The following is a 19718-nucleotide window of genomic DNA, read 5'->3' on the forward strand; positions in this document are numbered from 1 at the left end:
ATGAGACGGCACCGGACCACCTTTGGATCATTAAGGCTTCATATCCATTCAGGCCTGTCCCTGCAGTTGCTTCGCCTTGGGCTATCCAGCCCCGAGGCCTGGAATTGCATGGATCTGCACCCCATGCCAGGAGGGCCATGAGGGCTGATCAGGAGGACCAGGACCAAACAGATAGAAAAATCTTCTGGACCAGAACCCTCAAACAGGTGATCGCAGTACCTTAAATACCACCTCCCAGAATGCACAGTAGGAAAACACTCCCACTGGGCTGGTTCCGATAAAACAATGGCACTCAATATGCCCAGCCAAACTGCATTCTCATACTTGCTGGCGGTGACAGCTACACCCGCATCCAAAGGGGGCCCATGCAATCCAGCTAGACTGGTACTGAAACCATAATTTAGCAAAATTAGCCCCAAAACCCAACTGTGGTTTTAGGAATATTAATTTTCAAAAACATATGGCATATGCTCGTCAGGACCCGGCGCTACGTGTGTATACATGTATCTGATTGTATATATCTGAGTGTGTGTATACGTGTATCTGATTGTATATATGTGTGTATAGATGTATGCCTATGGATGGTCCTGCCAGTAACACACTTCCTGTCCTAACATAACAACTCTGTACATCCGTATAGAAGATATGCTGTATATTTAACAGACAAAAAGGCAAATAAGAGACATTTATTGTTAGGATGTACATCCATTTTATTTTGTACGTGCCTCTGTTGCTAGATTCCCTACAGTGGAAGATGAGGTGTATCTTGGGCCCTGGTCTCTTTCCATTCAGGGCCCGCTATCCTATGACTGCTGCTTATAAAGCTTAATGGACTCTTAAACAACAGGTAGGAATTCTGAACAATTTTCTAAGTAATGGTATATAACTGTCAAAATCAGAGACATTCGAATTTGCATATGTGTCACTGCAGTAAAAACGTCATACCGCCAAACCAGTCACCGCTTACAGTGACACTAAAATTATGTTCCTTGTACATGGCATTCCAAAAGAAATGAAGGCTTTTTTTACATTCTGACATAAATTTATTGCAATACTACAAAATTGAATGAACAATTTAAAAAAAAGAAAGTATTTGCACATTAATGGTAAATACAAAACAAAAAGACAGAAAAAATGTAAGATCAAATATGAAAGAGTTAAAGTGACAATAAAAAATAAATAAATCAATTCAAACAAAAAAACAAAATCAATTCAGGTAAGCTCAGGGCCAGTTCACACAACATGCAGTACAGTGCGTTTTTTTTTCTGCATCAAAAATGCATGGAAAGTGAGTTATATGGTTTTCAATGGCATAGTTCACACCAGTGCAGTCAGTTCCAGGGCTATCCCATTCCAGAAAAAAAAAGTAGCACATGTTTTTTCTGCACTGGACTGTACTGAAACGCAGTAAAACACATCAAAAATGCACTAGAATGCACTGGAACACATAAAAAAAACACACTGGACCCTATATAGTGAAAAAAAAAAAACAGGAAAAAAGTAGAAAAAAAAGCACCTGGAATGCATCCGGAAACCCATCAAAACGCACCAGAAATGCACTGGAAAGCGTTAAAAAACGTGCATGCAGAAACATCTTCAGATTGGATCTGGAGTGCCTTTTTATGGTGTCAACTAGCCCTGAGAGGGCTATGTTCACTCTCCATGGTCCTACTGTATGTAAGAACATATCCACCCTCTCTTCCTCACTCCCAAAATTGACTAGGGACTATGGACTATAAGATGTGCAGAGGGCATATAGCTGTCCACATGACTGCAACCAACGAGCACGGCTTGTTCCAAGAAAAAGGAAGTAAGGGGGGAAAGGGAGGTTCAAGAGCTCACAGAGTATGTTTCAAGAAGACACAGTAAAAACACAGTGGAAAAACAATTTTATGAAAAAATCGATTACGGGCCCATTATGTGTATGAATCAGTTGCGGTCCATGCACTGTGGGCGCATGGGTGTCGCCCCCCCATCCATGCACCCGGCCCATTTCAGGACGCGTGGATTCCTATGGCAGGGCTGGGAGGGGGTGATACTTATTGAAGCACCTGGTTAGAGCCAGAGGCTTTAATAGGCTTCAAAATAGGATGGGCTCAAGGCACAGAGAATGCTCCCTGATCCCAACCAATTGTGTTACGATGGCAAATACATTTTTGCTATTTTCACACTAACCTTCCTCCCTGCCAATCAGGAGAGACCTGTTTGCTGGTTGGTCAAAGCGCAAGGCCACCCTATTGGATGCCTGGCGCTTAGGAAGAAAAGCGGAGGAACGGAGGAGACACGCTGGAGACATGCTGGAGGAGCTGCTGTGGTAAGTCCCCTCTGCCAGAGCCGTGTGTGGGGGGGGGCTTCGGTGCTACCAGAGCCACGCGTGCAGGGGGAGCACAGTGGCTGCATATGATGGGCACAGGTGGCTTCATATGATGGGCACAAGTGGCTACATTTGATGGCCACAAGTGGCTGCATATAATGGGCACAAGTGGCTGCATTTGATGGGCACAAATGACTGCATTTGATGGGCACAAGTGGCTGCGTTTGGGCACAAGTGGCTGCATTTGATGGGCACAAGTGGCTGCATTTTATGGGCACAGTGAGGCTGCAATTGATGGGTGGGGGGGTTCAGTATTTTTCGCCCCCCAAAAATTTGGACCGTCCTCAAATAGCATTGCTGCTCTTAAGATCAATGTGGTATTCCATGAGTAATTCAATGTAGCCCTGATGTGTAACCATATAGTTGTAAGTGTTCAATTAATTTGTAGATAATACAGTTCCATATATATATATATATATACCGGTATATATATATACATATATATATATATATATATATATATATATATATATATATATATATATATATATATATATATATACACACACACATATATATATGTGTATATATATATATATATATATATATATATATATATATATATATATATATATAGATGACTGTATAAATCAGGCAAAAAACTGATCGGGAAGGCCGCTGGGACTGGGGGCTAGCGTGAGTGACATAGGGATGTGCTGCGTAGTGTTGTCGGTATGGGGGTGGGTGTGGATACAAGTTCCATATGTAGCACTGATCCCCTAAGGAGCTGCTGGTAATTTATTGGGCCTTTACTCTGCTTTTCCACCCCCGATGAATTGGCTCAACCCACTTGACACAGCTGTGTAACAGGGTTGATGTGAAAACCCAATAACCAGGAACAACCCAACAATAGCAACATACATATTTTGTACCTCTATTATTACCTGGGTATAAGAATAAACAAGCCTCATGCCAATTATACCTTAACAAGACTGTAAGTTTACTGAAAGCTGGTCTAAAACAGTAATGACAATAACAATTTTGGTATACAGACTTGACACAATAATGAACTAAGTGTGTGTAAATAATTATCACTCAAGAATTACTTAAATGACTCCTGCAGGAACGTCTCCAAGTTGGACTAATGCTCAGGGTGATAAGACCTTGACACTGGGCACTTTCTTTCTTCCAGTACGGCCATGCAGACACACTAAACCCGCAGCACACTATGCAATGTTATTAAAACAATACAACACTGTATAATTGATCAAGAGGTCCACCTGTGGTGTAATGCAGTCCTTTGCATGTAGCAGAAACACAAGGCCTTACAATGAGTGGTATAGTCTCTTGTCTTCTTTCTTCAGCTAGCCATTATACTGCAGTATTTGTATTCCGGAGGGTTAGCAGATGGTAAAGTAACATTAAGTAGTGGATAACAGCAACTCCAATCATGCAACACACTTATAACTTCCTACTGTGAGAATACACCTGGACCGTCAGTCAATATCTAGTGGAGTACAGGCTTTAAGGCCTGACGAACACAGTCTAATTAAATGAGACTGTTCTGTGGAAATGCAGATCTCAGCAGCACTGTGTAACTAGTCTATATCCTGTTAAAGAGGAAGTAAACCCTGATGGGTTTACTTCCTCTTTCATTCCCTGCAAAGGCAAAGCATAATGGACTACTATGCATCGCATAGTAGTCCATTATGTGTCACTTACCTGACACAGGAGCCAGCGGAGTCACCGCTGTCCTCTGTAGTCCGGCGCATCCATTTTCTCGGTGGGGTCTTGCAGCTCCGCCGCGCACGGGAGCCGACATCTTCGTCATTGACGATGCCGTGCTAAGTGCGCCGTAGACAGCGGTGCCTTTCTTCGGGCAAATATCTCCTATACTGTATAGGTTTAGGAGATATTTCTTGGACCTACAGGTAAGCCTTAATCTAGGCTTACCTGTAGGTCAAAGTGTGTTGTAAGGGTTTACAAGCACTTTAAGTGCTTTATATAAATTCTGGGCAACAGCCCTCTCACCACACCAGGCCCAGACAATGGTACTGCTGCTTCTCTGTGATCTCAGTCCCGATTCTAGGGGCTCCGACACACCGTACCTCTCTGTCAGATGAACGATAGTTCTTGGCAGGCTCCTTCAGGCTTCCTGGATCCTCTGACCCAGTCACACGCTGTCCCAGCACTCTGTGTCCAACACCTCTCCAGTGGCATCCACTTTTTTTTGTGTAGAACAGGCTGCACTCTTCAGAACACTCCCACACAGGTCCCTACAGGCAGGTCACACGTCCCAGGAAGAAGAGAGCAATCATGGCCGTGCTTGGCCTTTTATTTCCCTACCCAGCATGCAGTTCTTCCACTTTACCTCATGGGTAGGTAAGTGAGGCACTGTGGGTAAGTAAGTCTTTTCCAGATAAAACTTTAAGTCACTTCCTGTATATATATGCTTTACAGCATGTTCTGATGTGTAAACAAAGTCCCAAAAAGTATAAATGTTCTGGCCACTAGAGGGAGCCAAATACTAATCTAATAGCATTACATTATTATATAGCTTTATATAGAAAAAATCCCAGTGCTACTCATATATACAATTTCAATAAATCTCAGCACTCGCTGACACTCCTGGACAAAGCTGAACAGCACCAAATTGTCTTTCCATGCTCACAGAGGGGAGTATCCAGCATGCACTCCCTGCACGCTGCCGCCTCTGTGTATTCAGCCCTCCTAGATGTATGGCTGGTTCCTGGGCCGTAACGGAGTGTCCATGTAGTCCCATCAGTGTCCAAACATCACCAACCTCATTACGGGTTCCATAGGAAAACTGTGGGGCCCAAAGAAAGTTTAATAGAATTACTGAGTTCTGGCCTCAGAACTGATTGGCAGTGCTGGTAGACCAGAAGATCAGTGGGGGGCTCCTACCAGGACACCTCTGTCCAGGGCTGTCAATAGAGTTGGCCCTACTGTAGGTGGCCCAGGCCATTCGTTCGGCAGAGGGCCTGGGGACAAAAAGAGAAATGGTTGGGGGGCTCCTAAGAATTACATTAAAGCCAGGGCAGAATGATAAAGAAGAACTTCAATGGAATCATTGGGAGCCATAGCACATGGGCTTGCTCCTGATAATGTGTAAATAGTCTCCTCTCTATCCCTGGTCCTTGCTGCTGAACTGATGGGGCCCAAGGAAATTTTATTTAATTGCTCGGAGAGACAGTTGGTGGGATTACTGTGCATGTGCAATGAGGTATATAAAGGCAGCGACTGGGATTCGGAGGCCCTTGCAGGCAGGCTGTATGGGCCCCACAATCTCTAATAGTGGTCCTGTCTCTGTCAATCACAAACATGTTTTTGATGGCAGACAAGTTCTCAATGGGTGACGGCTCATGGACTCATTGATAAGATTACAGTACTACACCTGAACACAATTGTTATCTCTCCAGGACAAGTGGCTTTGACAATGTCTACTCGCTCCTCGCTACATCCTCTTTGCACAATAATACATAACTGGCCATAGAGAGCAATTTTTTTTCCTGCAACCACGGGTTGATGGGGAATCCCTCCCTTGGAGTCATTGTGTGTTCCCCCATGCCTGTCGGGAGAACAGTGATTATTGCTAGCGGCTATAACAGCCGCTAGCAATAATAGCATGTAAAACCTGACAAGCAGGTTGTACCCAAATTGATTGATCAATCATCCTGGGTGCATTCAGCCTGCCCATACATGATTCGAATGTCTATGGCCGGCTTTAGCCAGATCATTTATATATTACTAAAATGATAAAAAGGACTTTTTCAAAAATGTATATGCTAGTTAAAAAAAAGAGTGTGAGATCAATAAACCCGGAAGATTCCTTTAAAGAAGAATCAATAAATATGTATAAATTTAAATATATAAATAGGTATTTTGTATGCATGATTATGTATTTTAATTATGCAAGAGTAAGAAAATATAGCGGCTCATATAAAAAAAAAAAAAAAACAACAAAGTGCTTTTTTTCTAAATACTTTTGAACGTTCAGCATGGAAAAGTGGCCACCCGGCATTCCGTCGTCTAAAAAAAAACGTATTTGCATAACATCAATAAATGTATTATAATAAAACGCTCACATATAAAAAAAAAATCATATATGAACAATTGCGTTTGAGGTTTTACAAGCACTTTTTTCATCCAGCGCAGCGCCTTATTGTCCCACAAAATGCAGTTTATACATTAAATCTCCATTACGAATGGTTGAGATGAAAGTTTTGAATCCCTCCTCTCCCTCAAGTCCTGCTGAGATGGCAAAGTACAGGGAGGAAGCGTATTACCTCCGAACCTTGCAAATTCGGAAATTTAAAAGTCATTTTTATGTTCTAGCAAAGTTTCATAGCTCCCGAGTTGTTTTTATAAAATACACCTCGATAAATAGAGCTGGAGAACAGTCGCTGTAAATACACGGCTTACCGCTTGGGTCTCTGTTTTATAATGTTATAGTGAACACAGAGAGATGAATCAAGAGCTTAATTATATGTGACTGCTATGGAGTCTGAAAGTGCAGGGGAAGCGGAACAGCGATAAAACATGGCTTCCATTGTGTCTGTCTCGCTGATGTAGCAAAGGCAGCACAGGAATTTAGGGCATAAAAAGGAGTTTTGAAGGAAAAGTATAAGGCAATGAGTGGCAACGCACATAATAGGATTTTCATTTTGAATAGCATTACGCTGCACTAAGACAACCCACCAGCACAAAGACTCACATTGCTGTGTGTTTTTTTATTACAAAAAGAGTCATGCGTGATTTTTACATATACCCAGTGAAGGAACTATCCTCGGGTGATACACAGAGATTAAACAAATCCTTCTAGATAAGTTGTACCTGTTTATCTGCCGTATTCTCTTCTCTACATCCATTCAAAGTCCAGAATTTTTTAAGCTTGTCTGAGCTGTCAGAAAAAAGGGTGGAGAGCTAAATTCACACTCTGCAGAGCAATGAGAGCTGATTGGAGGGAAGAGACACATCCCTTCATACAGCACACAGGAATAGAGTCGAGGCTGTCAATCAGCTGGAGGTCCCTCTCCTGTCACAATTTTTCTCTTGGTGTCAGGAAAACTTGAATTGATTCATGCTGATAGCAGAGGAACGAAGCAGCAGACAGAAATGACACTTAGTGCTCTTAATTAAGACAAGTACACACTATAGATAGATGTCCTTTATTCAGGTTTAATGTCTGAGGTTTACAACCACTTTAAGTTCCTGTACACACGGTCGGAGATTTCGACAACCAAATCCATCGGATTTTCTCCGTTGGATTTTGTCCGTCGGATCTTGTCCGAAACTGTTGCATACACACGGTCGGACTAAGTTGTCGAAAAATCTGATCTTTCAGAACATGATGGCGTAATTTCGTTACAATGGGACTACATTCAGGCTAGTAGCCAATAGCTTTGATGTAGGAATTTGATCTGAGCATGCGTGGCACTTGGTCCGATCAAAATTCGCTACACATGATCGGAGTATGTCCGACCGGCCCAGTTGGTCGGGAAATATTTACAACATGTTGGAAAATTGGGTCCGACGGATATTCAGACGGAATCAGTCCGATGCATACCACACACAGTCGGATTATCCGATGACACGGTCCGATAGGACACATTCCGACGGATTCTCCGACCGTGTGTACAAGGGCTAAGAATGATAAGGCGCATTGGCAGGCAATTTATTTTGGATGGGTTGCCTTTCCCAGGGACAGGAAAGTTGACAAGAGTGACAGCTATTAACTAAATTACATTTTTGGTGGCAGCGGGCAGCTTTTAAAGCTATGCTCCAGGCCAGGGGTCTGCAAACGTTTTATTACGAGGGCCACATACGGTAGTATATATTACAAATATTTGCAGGCCGCAAGAAAATCCTCATCAGAGTCCCGATCAGCATCCCCCTCTACATCAGGGTCCCCGTCACAGTTTCCTTTACATCAGGGTCCCCCCTTACATCAAAATCCCCCTTATATCAGGGTTCCCATCAGAACCCCCTCTTACATCTGGATTCCTATTAGCGTCCCCCCCCCCACATATCAGGATCCCCATCAGAGTCCTCCTTTACATCAGAGTCCCGCCTTACGTCACAGTTCCCCATATATCAAAGCTCCCCTTATATCAGGGTCCCAATCGGAGCCCTCCCTTTACATTTGGATCCCCATTAGAGTCCTCCTTACATCAGAGTCCCCTTCAAAGTCCCCCTACATCAGGGTCCCAATCAGAGTCTTCCTTGCATCAGTGTCCATATCAGAGCACCCCTTACATCAAAATCCCCAACAAAGCCCCTTCTTACATCAGGGTCCCCATCAGAGTCTCACATTAATACATATAGGCATGCACACTCTGTATGCACCCCTTAAACAGCACTCCTCACAGTATATAAAGTGTCCATGTGTAAAGCTTTCCGATGGAAATTGCAGTAGGGGAGGGAATGGGTGGAAATCTCCAAAAATTCTTGCAACTCCTGGCCTCCAGCAGTCAAATATTGATCCTGGGCTTGACAAAGGGGGCTGGACCCCTGAAACATGTCTCGGGCCATATTGCAAATGTTAATGTGTTGTTTTAAAAGCAAACAGTGTAAGTTCCTGCTTTGACCTGGTATCAGCCTCTTACAATCTCTGTACAGCAGAGACTGGCACACGAAGCCAATAAGTTCATGTCCTGGCAAAGAGCATGTTGATAGGAGTAATAGGTTGCCCTGGTTTCAGAATGATCTTGGCACAGGGGAAATGGGTCAAATTCTGGCCATCAAACTGAAGATTTGTAGTGGCAGAAAAAAATGATTGCAAGGAAAATATCTGGTTGTTACAGTATTTTATCCATTAATAGGAAAAAAATGTTATCTTGTTTTTTTTGTAATAATGATAAATCAATAATAGGGTAAGGCACAGCTCAATCATATATCCAGCAGTAGTAAAGTTCTAATGCTACCAATGTATATCACTAGTACAGCAAATGAGAAGAAATCTCTCTATGGGGACACAGACCAAGTTTCTAACCCTTAGCCCTTGTACACACGGTCGGAGATTCAGACGGAATGTTTCCCATCGGACCGTCTTGTTGGATATTCCGACTGTGTGTGGTCTGCATCGGACTGTTTCCGTCGGAATATCTGACGGATCAACTTTTCCAACTTGCCGGTTAAATTTTCCGACAAAATGCTCCGATCGGACATACTCCGATTATGTGTAGCCTACTCTGACGGACAAAGTGCCACGCATGCTCAGATCAAATTCCTAGACCAAAGCTATTGGCTACTAGCCTGAATGTAGTCCCATCCTAACGAAATAACGTCATCACGTTATGTACAATCGGATTTTCCGACAACTGAGTCCGACCATGTGTGTGCAACATCACTTCCGGACCTCTTCCGGAATTAATCCGTCGGAATAACTCCAACGGATTTGGTTGTTGGGATCTCCGACCGTGTGTACGGGGGCTAACACTTCCGCACTCAGATGCCCCATACACACGGTCAGAAATTCAGACGGAAAAAGTCAGATCGGATTATATTGTCGGAAAATCCGATCGTGTGTGGGCTCTATTGGACGGAAAAAGTTTGAGAGCTGGATCTAAAATTTTCCGACAACAAAATCCAGTCTGACTTTTTCCGATGCGTAGAGAATTCCAATGCACAAAGTGCCATGCATGGTCAGAAAAAATGTGGAAACTAAAGCTATTGGCTACTGGCCTCTATGTAGTCCCATCGTACGGTACGAACGTCACCTCGTTCCCAACGATCGGACTTTCCGACAACTTTGTACGACCATGTGTATGCAAGGCTAGTTTCGCCCAAAATCCGTCGGAAAAAATCAGACAGATTTTGTGGTCGGAATGTCTGACCATATGTACGGGGCATAAGGCTAGGTTCACACTAGCCCATACTGTGTGTTCTAGTTGCGTGTATCGCAACGATTCACGCAACCACCTGCAGCTGAATCGCACTGCTCTAGCGAGACACACAAGGCTGCTGTTCATTCTGAATGGCACCCCAATGCATCTCAGCCAGCAGTGTGATCGCAGCTGCGGGAACAACAGGGAAACCGCATGATCAAAAAGGCCATGCGGTTTACCTGCGGCTGCACTTTTAAAAAGGTCCACGCACCTTTTTTCTGCAGTTCACGCAGCACAGCAGCCCATTCAAATTAATGAGCTGCCGTACCTGAGTAAATGCGGATTGCACAGCCCACACTAGTGTGAACCAACCCTCAGACTGCTTTTACACTTATCAGTTTTCACAATGAACGCATGACCATGAAATCCTACGTTACTCTCCACACTAATCAGTTGCATGTCCACTGCGTTTTGTAAAATCCCCCTTGCTGTATGTTTTGTGCGGTAAAAAAAATGTGCCTTCCTATTGAAATTAATGCAAACCGCATCAAAAATGTGGCAAAACCGCACCCACTGTTGCATTTTTGGTGCATTTTTTTAAAATCCCACATTCTTTTTTTTTCATTTGCAAAACGCACCAGAATGCAATAAAAACACAGGAAAAACGCTTTCCCGTGTTTTTCAAGGGAGCATTGTCAAAGTAGTCTAAATCTAAAAAAAATGTTTTTGTCTGAAGATGAAATGAGCTTTGAAGCCGAACTCCAGATAAAATATTCCTGCTGTCTGTGCTCTTTTTGGAGATTTTGGTCACTTCCTGTCTTGGTGACTCCAATGCAAGTAAGGGAAAATCTATTCAATGGCTACAGAAACAACAGTAAAAATGTTACAGAGTTGAAAACCCTTTCCCACACTATCTTAAACAATATTCAAAAAGTTTTGGCTGCAGTTGGGTTTTAAATGACTCCGGGGTTATGTTATATATGCAGACCTTGCTAAGTGGAGTTTTCTGTCGCACAGGTTTGATCCGGTCCCGAGTCCGAGGGGCAGACATCGCAAAAGCCGGAGTTCTTACCTTTCTGGACAGCCACTGTGAAGTCAATAAGGACTGGCTCCCTCCTCTCCTGCAACGTATTAAAGAGGTGAGAAAACAAGAGATAACTTTTACTTGGGAGATCGTTACCGCCAGCATGTGTTTTGTGCTGCCCTAGGCAAGATTAAAAATGGATGCCCTCCCCCCCCCCCCCCCCATGTAAATTTGTCCCATCTCAGCCACTTTAAAATTGTGCATGCCTGTGCAACGGCGACAAACTGTCAATTTTACTATCCATAGGTGACGCTTTAAAAGCTTATACAGGTTACCATGTTAGATTTACAGAGGAGATGTAGTGCTAGAATTACTGCCCATGATACCTCATATGTGTGGGACGATTGCTGTTTACATACGTGCGGGACTGACATGCGCGATCGCGCACTTAAAATTTTTTATATTTATTTTTTTACACTGTTACTTTAATTTTATTTAATTTTTTTTTATCACTTTTACAAAGCTCCCAACTGTCCCTGATTTTGAGGTACTGTCTCTGATTTGGAACAATATCCCTCTGTCACTCTTTCCTCTTTGTCCCTCGTTTTGGTCTGATCTATATAGTTGTATATAAAATGCACTTTTTATCTATCAAAAAGTATTTCCCAGTGCTAAACATTTCATCCAATTTCTAAATTGCTGCATTTGTAAAGTTCAAAAGCCAATATAAAGGAGTAATAGTGATAAAAAGCACTTGTGGGTTTAACCAATCATTTTTTTGGACAATTCTCCTTTAAGGGGGTGTGGCAGTGGGCGTTGTGTCCTGTGTCTACATACTTTTGCTAATAGGCGTCCAACATTCCCATTTCAGAATGTTGGGAGGTATGCTTTTATTGCTGTTACAAGAAATGTAAACATCCTTGTGACAGCAACAAGCACTTGACAGGTACTCTTTATGGAGAGATCTGGGGTCTATACAAACCCCAAATGCTTCCTCTACACTTGAAAGCATTCAGAACACCAAGATCTGTGTTTTTGAATGCTTTTGATTTTTTTAAAAACTGGCGCCAATGGTTCCCAAGTAAACTGAAAGTGATATCATGTCATCGCTTCTGGTTTACCGTTAGGCCACTTTCACACTGGGGCGGTTTTCAGGCGCTACATCGCTAAAAATAGCGCCTGAACAAAACGGCCCTTTTCACTCCAGTATGAAAGCGGGAGGGCTTTTTACACTGGAGAGGTGCGCTGGCAGGACGGTGAAAAAAGTCCTGCCAGCCGCATCTTTGGAGCGGTGAAGGAGCGGTGTATTTACCGCTCCTAAACCGCTCCTACATATTGAAATCAATGGGGCAGCGCGGCTATACCACCGGCAAAGCTCCGCTGCAGCGGCACTTGGCGGGTGGTTTTAACCCTTTTTAGCCCACTAGCGGGGGTAAAACCGTCCCGCTAGCGCCCGCATACCGCCGCTAAAACAATGGTAAAGCGCCACTAAAAATACCGCCGACGCCTGCACTGCCCCTGTGTGAAAGGGGCCTTACGAACAGCCAAGCAAAGCCGATCCTGGCTTTGCTTGGCTGTCCAGTGGGATGGGAAGTCCCAGAGAGCAATGGAAGATGGCGGGAGGGGAAGGGGAGATTTTCCCTCACTGTGAGATTCTCAGAATGTGCATTAGAAGTTGCTGCAAGTCAGACAGGGCCTGTCTAATTTCCTGACTAGAGGACGCCCGGCATCATCTAGTCTTTTCTTTCTTTCCCAGCTTTACTGTCCATGGCCCACCCTTCAGTTCCTTTAATCATATTAATCATGGAGGCTCAGCATCATATGTGGGCATTACCTAGTGCGGTCTGCATACAAATACAGTCTGCCTAGGACTACCCACTCCTCCAGATTGACACCTGCCTATCAAGGCATTTGGGAAATTGGTTAACTCCTTCCAAGAACGAGCTTACTGATTGCATCAGGGCTAAGGGCTTGAGAGGAGGACTGAAGCAGGGTGCTTTGATGTTTTCTGTGAGCTATGTACAGCACCCTGCTGGCCACTCCTACCAGCCATGATTTGCCTGCATTGCATATAGAAGCAGAGAACCCCAATGATGATGTCATTGGAACTAAAGTATGGTATGTGTATTTCAAATATTTATTAGCATGTTAAAGAGGGGGAAATGGAGGAACCAAAGAAGGCAGCAAAAAGTTGTCACAAACTTGTCTGAAAATGTAAAACCAGTGATAAGTGTCTTCCTTTCATTTTCTAGTCTGCCCCAGAAACATGAAATAATCAAGCTGATTGGTTGGTATCAATAACACAGACAGTTCTTATTAGATCCAAAATAGATAACGTGGTTCTGTGTCACACTTGCCCTCATTTATCAAAGTGCTTGAAACAAAAATTGTCTCACCTACACAGCAAAAATGCAGCTTCTCCCATTCATGATACCAGTGTTGACTAGAAAAATTTTTCCCGTCTGTTCTGGGCAACATAAATGGTTCTTCCCTTAAATACCTTATTAGGAGAGGCACAAAGTATTGTGGGAATACTGAGTTCTTATGAATGTATTTTTCTGTTTAGAACCCGACCCGTGTGGTGAGTCCTGTTATTGACATCATAAACCTGGACACATTTGCCTACATTGCTGCATCGTCGGACCTGAGAGGAGGTGAGATAAATGATACATATGCAGTCATTCCTAGATTATAGGATTGCATCATATTTCAGTAGATCTGACCCACCCCTGCACTCTGCAGACCCCTCCCACAACAGAGTTCCTACCCACTAGGAGCTATGCCCTACCTCCTTTGCTTTTTAAATCTGGGACTGTCTACAAATGACAAATTGCCCCTTTCTGAGCAACACATGGTCCTAATACTCCTTTCTTACGGCCCTTGGGCAGTTGAAAAGTTCTGCATGCAGTTTGAAAGGATTATGCTGGCCATACACGTGTAGCACTGACCCTCGAAGGAGCGGCTGATTATTTTTGGGCTTACCGTTACCTTCTTGACTTTGTGTGCGTCTAGGGGTTTCCCACGGTAGATGGCCCAATGAACTGCAGAGATTGACACTGGATCCACTTTTTTTTTATTTGCAAAACGTTGAACAAAACACAGTCTCTCAGTAGGGAATAGAGGGTATAGGTAGTAAAGCTCAGGTACTCTTGGAAGTGCTGACACTTGAATGTCTCTCTCTATGCAATCCAGGGAATAGCCATTTGCAACTGGATATTACAATTATCGGATAAATCCCCTTTTGGTGAATTTAGCAACCGACAGGTGATTCATATAAAACAAAGTCTCTGCCACAGACTTGGTTGTAGAACTTTAGAATGAAAAGCCTCTCTCACAGACTTGGTTGTAACTGAAGGATGAAATTAGAGAACTGAGGTACCAGTATCTTGCACCGGTCCGGCGATACCGTACGAGTGTGGATTCACCTGGTGTCCTTTCCAGCTTAGCTTCCAGGCTCTTGCTGAGCAGCCAGCCTTGTGCGTGGCCCTCTTCTGAAGAGTCCTCCCCTGGTTGTGTTTTCAGTTGCTGGGCCTCTCCAAAACCGAGACGGCACGGGACCACCTTGGAACCCTCCTTCCAGTTACTGTGCCTCGGGCTAGCCAGCCCCGAGACTCAGAAACGGATGGATCCGCACCCTAGGCCATGAGAGCCCCTGGGGGCTGGTCAGGAGCACCAGGACCATGGAGTCAAAACATACTTCTGGACCGGAACCTCGAGCCATGTGACCTCAGTACCTTAAGTACCCTTTCCCAGAATACACAGTGAGACAATGCACCCACTGATTGGTTCAGAGAAAGATTGGCACCCAGTGCGTCCAACCGAACTCCGTTCAAATGCCGGCCAAAGGTGACACCCACACCTATTGCCAGGCAGAACACAATACAGTCCAGCCAAACTGATACTGAGACCATCATTTACTACAATTAACCCTAAAACCCAACTATGGTCTTAGGAACATTTAAATTGACAAAAACATAGCACGTGCTCTTCAGGAGCACGGTGCTACATGCGTATACATTTTATTTTAGAAATATTCTTTTAAAATTTTCAAATCGTTAGTGGGGTCAAATCTATGTTCATTTTTAACCATGAGAAAATTTGAAGAAGCAGGATGAAAAAAAATTCTCAAACAAATTTGTGGGTAGCCTATGTGTTTTTCATTCATGAATTATATTAATTTTAAAATCAGATGTTAAATACAGGTGACATTTTCGAATTACATTTATCCAATTATTAAAAGAATTTTCATAGAAATGTTCATACCAATATTCTCTAGTATCTAGTATTCACTAGTGTATGTCCAGCATAAGAATCAAACTCTCCCCTTCTCTTTTTCTCTCCCTCTCTTCTCTTTATATTATATATCAGATAAGAAGGTTTGCACAGTATTTTTTTCATTAATTCATAGTAATTCATTCTCTAACATCATGTTATAGTTAATTTAATACCCTTTCTGTTTAATTGACTGGACTCCTTAAAACGTATCTATCAATAACTTAAAATTCCCTCTGTAATAGCTGATTTCATTTTGCAGGGCTTTTTAAAATTCTCTTTGATCTAAAACCAGCAAATTATAATATTAAAGATAGCATACTGATTTATAAACAAACATGGCTTCTTGTTACACAACCATGTATGAATGCCTTGGAGAAAAAAATACCCTGCATTTTGCATCCTGGTAGTAAGGCTAAATAATATCTATATATATATATATATATATATATATATATATATATATATATATATATATATATATATATATGTAAGAAGGCCAGTATGGTGGCCTGAATTTATGGGAGGAGCCCGGGGGGGTATTTAACCAGCCCGTTCGCCTGTGGTAGTTGTCGGTTTCCGGTGCGCAATACCACGTCACTAGGCCGACAGCGCGTGTTGATCACCATTGATTACCATTCGGACAAACGTCTCCCTTCTAGGAAGTCTCGCAGTGCTCGTGTTCCGTCCGGTTTTGTACAATCTCGCTGGCTCGACTGCCACAGGTAGGGGTCTCGATTGACCTTCCTTTCCATTTTTTGTTTGAGTGTCGTAAAACCCCAAAAATGTCATATCGTTCGTGATGATACCGGGTTGTTATCACTCAAAACGCACATGTCCACATACGCCCTTCATTTCACGGGCGTCGTTCGGTAGATATTGCTTGTAATACCATGTTAGTAGCTGGTTGTCTAAATCTTGTTTGTCGTGTGCCGCAGTCATATCGTTGCCAGTCGTATCTTACGGCACAACGACTCGTGCCTCTGCCACAAGCTGGCTCACGTAGGCCATTTCTTCATTTCACCTGTCACTTACTACGCTCCGATTCGAATCCAGTTGCATAAACTAAATGCGCCGATTCGTCCCGGTGTGCCCCTAGGTACTCGGCCTCATTTCGGTACATGCTCCAGAGCCCGCTCGCTCCAACCGTCCGGGTCTCTGTCATGGGGGGGGGTCATTTCACGTCACCTACTATGTTCGAATCGATACCAGTCGTCTTTTCAAATAAAAACGCACAGGTTCGACCAACGTATCCCAAGGATCTTGGCCTCATTTCAGTACATGCTCCAGAGCCCGTTCGTTACCATTCCAACCCGGGCCCTGTCATGGGAGTCATTTCACGTCACCTATCACGTTCGAATCAATACCAGTCGCTTTGTCAAAACGCACAGGTTTCGATCGACATGTCCCAGTTTGCGTTGGCCTCATTTCGGTACATGCGCTAGAGCCCGTTCGTTGACGGTCGCGAGTCGCGTCCTCTCCGAGTCGTAGCTCTACCATGGGAAACATTTTCATCCTCATCTAGTACGCCCGGTTCGAGTCCGATCGCATTCACTTGCATCGACTCGTCCGGACGGTCCCAGGTTTGTAGGTTTTTCGGCCTCATTTCAGTGCATGCTCCAGAAATCCGGGTCGGTTCCAGCCTCAGTCCGTGGCCGGCCGTCCCAGGCCTCTGTCATGACAATAGTCCTTTAGTTCATTTCACTGTCACATTCCGCGCTCCGGTTCGAATCCAGTCGCACGATCGCATGCACCGATTCGTTCCGGTTCGCCCCAGGTTATTTCCCACATTTCAGTACGTGCTCCAGAGTCCGTGCTGTTGTCAGTCGTGCTAGCGACACGACCAGTGGTGCCTCTGTCACGGCAACCATACTTCATCTCACGATCACTTATAGCGCCCCGACCCGAATCCAGTAGCATCTATGATGCATCGATACGGTTCGGCGTGCCCCAGAGGGAACAGCCACATTTCATTCGTTTTTCCACAGGTTGCCTGGCGTTCGGCCAAAAAAAAAATAAAAAAAAAAAGAGAAGGAAACCCCAAAAGGAAAACAGAAAGTATGAGGGAAATAACGGCGCGATGACTTAGAAATTGTGGCGAAGAAATATCTACTCACCGGTGCACTTCAGTTGTGTTAGCCAGCCGCTTACGTCGCTTGTCAGTTTCCTTGTTAGGCTCCTTCAACAATTATCATCTGTTGTTTCTCTCTCCAGGTCAGTCTAACTTTAGCAGGTCCACCCTGCACCAGCTTGGACGTTGTCTCTCAGGTAAAAAAAAAACAAAAAAAACAAGAGGGCTAGGAGTGGAAAAGGCGACAGCGAGACGGACCGATACACATATGTATGTACGCTAAGGCACACGTCAATATATATGTGTATACGCGTTCGCTTCCGCCTTAGTACCCAGCAACAGGTGGGTTCACTTGGAAAATAGAGAAACAGTCTTGACTTTGTCATCCTTTATAGGTTCCGGTCGTCCATCTATCTTCCCCAAAGAGATAGGACATCACTCCTAGGACACGATCCATCAGGAGCCATGTCCCAGCTCGGCAGCGAAGACCTTACTGCCCCCCTGTCACCTCGCCCGCCTTCAGTGAGCGACAGCATACAGTCTTTCAGGGGCTGGACTATCCCTAGGCTGACAGCAGAGCTCAGACGCAGGGGCATCCCCTTCCCAGCCACAGCTAGGAAAGCAGAGCTGTTTAGGCTCCTCTCTACCCCTCCAGCTACCGCCGGGCCTAGTACCCCGCCTCAGGCTACTCTGCAGTCCATCTCAACGGCCATAGGCCAACTACATGCCATGGTGTCGTCTCTATCCAGCTCGGTCACGGATGTTCAAACCAGAGTGACCCTCTTAGAAACACTCCCAGCCACAGCCACCCCGGTTCCGGACTCAGTCCCGTCTCCACTACCAACAGGTACCGAAGGCACATGTCCCGTGGTCTGTCCAGCACATCTGGTGCCGGCCAGCATTAGGAAGGACATCTTGGACGGCAAGGATGTTAACCTTGCCTCCTTGCTCATTTCAGTACATGACCTGGCAGAGAATAAGGCTTACACCTGGGGGGATGTATCAGTAGTCCTCAAAGCTAAGGACCCCAGGCTGAACCGTAAACTATCCATCCCCGAGTTTACCCTAGCCTTTGGAACGCTGAGAGATGTCGTTTGCTCAGCCTCTCCTGCCAGGAGGGTAGAACTAGATTTGTATCTCCACACGGTGGTGGACCTGGGATACAAATATGGTGGCTTTGCTTTCTACGATTACCATCGTTCCTTCTCAGCGAAAGCAGCCGCCAAACTGGCACAGTTCCAGTCACCCACAGACTGGAGCCTTATGGATACGGAACTATTCTGCCGGCATTTTGCCGGCCTTCGTTCACCCCTGTGTGCCATCTGCCAGTCCTCCACCCATACCGCTCCCTGGTGCGCCAACATACCGGCTAGTCGCCCAGTAGAGTTCCCCTCCACCTCTGCCGCAGCCCTAGGCCCATCAGGCTCGGCACCTAAGAACCAGGTGGACAAGTTTGGACGCACGGTCCGAACCGTTGGGGGTGCGGCCATCTGCAATAACTTTAACTATGGTTCTTGCAATTACAGCCAGTGCCGTCTACTGCACATCTGCGTTATATGCCACAGGGCACACCCCAGAAATTTGTGCGAGGTCAAAGCGCACAAAGGCTCTTGACTAAGCCGTATAGATGTGCTTTGCCTGGGCTTCTATCTCAACACGCACCCCACTCCTTCACTAGCCACCTTCCTCATCGGTGGCTTCACCTCAGGTTTCCACACCGGCCTCATCTCCCTACCCCACCAAACCCACGAGTGCAGAAACCTCCGCTCAGCAGCCTCTGACGAACAGGCCATCGACCTGCTGCTGCAGAACGAGGTGGATCGAGGCTTCGTCATAGGCCCCTTCATTCAGCCCCCCTTCAATATGTGGAGAGTTAGCCCTATTGGGCTTGTCAAGGGCAAGTTTTCCAATAAAAACCGTTTAGTGTATGACCTGTCTGCGCCTCGTTCTTCTCACATTCCCAGCTTAAACTCCTTGATCCCTTCTGAGGAGTTCTCCTTAAAGTACTCCTCCGTGGACATGGCAATTCAGGCCATCCTTAAAGTAGGCACAGGTGCGTGGCTGGCCAAAGCGGACATATCTGACGCCTTTAAACTGTTGCCTATCCACCCGTCCCTCTGGTGCTGGCACGGGATTAAGTGGAAGGATCAATATTACTTCGCTACGAAGTTGACGTTCGGCTCCAAAAGC

The 19718-nt window shown here is 44.8% G+C and overlaps 1 protein-coding gene across 1 annotated transcript in view; it reads left to right on the plus strand.

The window, feature by feature from the left end:
* The window catches only part of GALNT14 (polypeptide N-acetylgalactosaminyltransferase 14), a 716679-nt gene that overhangs the window by 544080 nt on the left and 152881 nt on the right, over positions 1 to 19718 (plus strand). The window contains exons 6-7 of the mRNA XM_077485880.1: positions 11179 to 11300; positions 13752 to 13839. Of these exons, the coding sequence (XP_077342006.1) occupies positions 11179 to 11300; positions 13752 to 13839 (210 nt within the window). The remainder of the gene's footprint in view (positions 1 to 11178; positions 11301 to 13751; positions 13840 to 19718) is intronic.

The sequence above is a fragment of the Lithobates pipiens genome, unplaced genomic scaffold (assembly GCF_037356315.1).
Source record: "Lithobates pipiens isolate NorthernLeopardFrog02 unplaced genomic scaffold, aLitPip1_a1.2 Scaffold_18, whole genome shotgun sequence".
Classification (NCBI taxonomy): domain Eukaryota; kingdom Metazoa; phylum Chordata; class Amphibia; order Anura; family Ranidae; genus Lithobates; species Lithobates pipiens.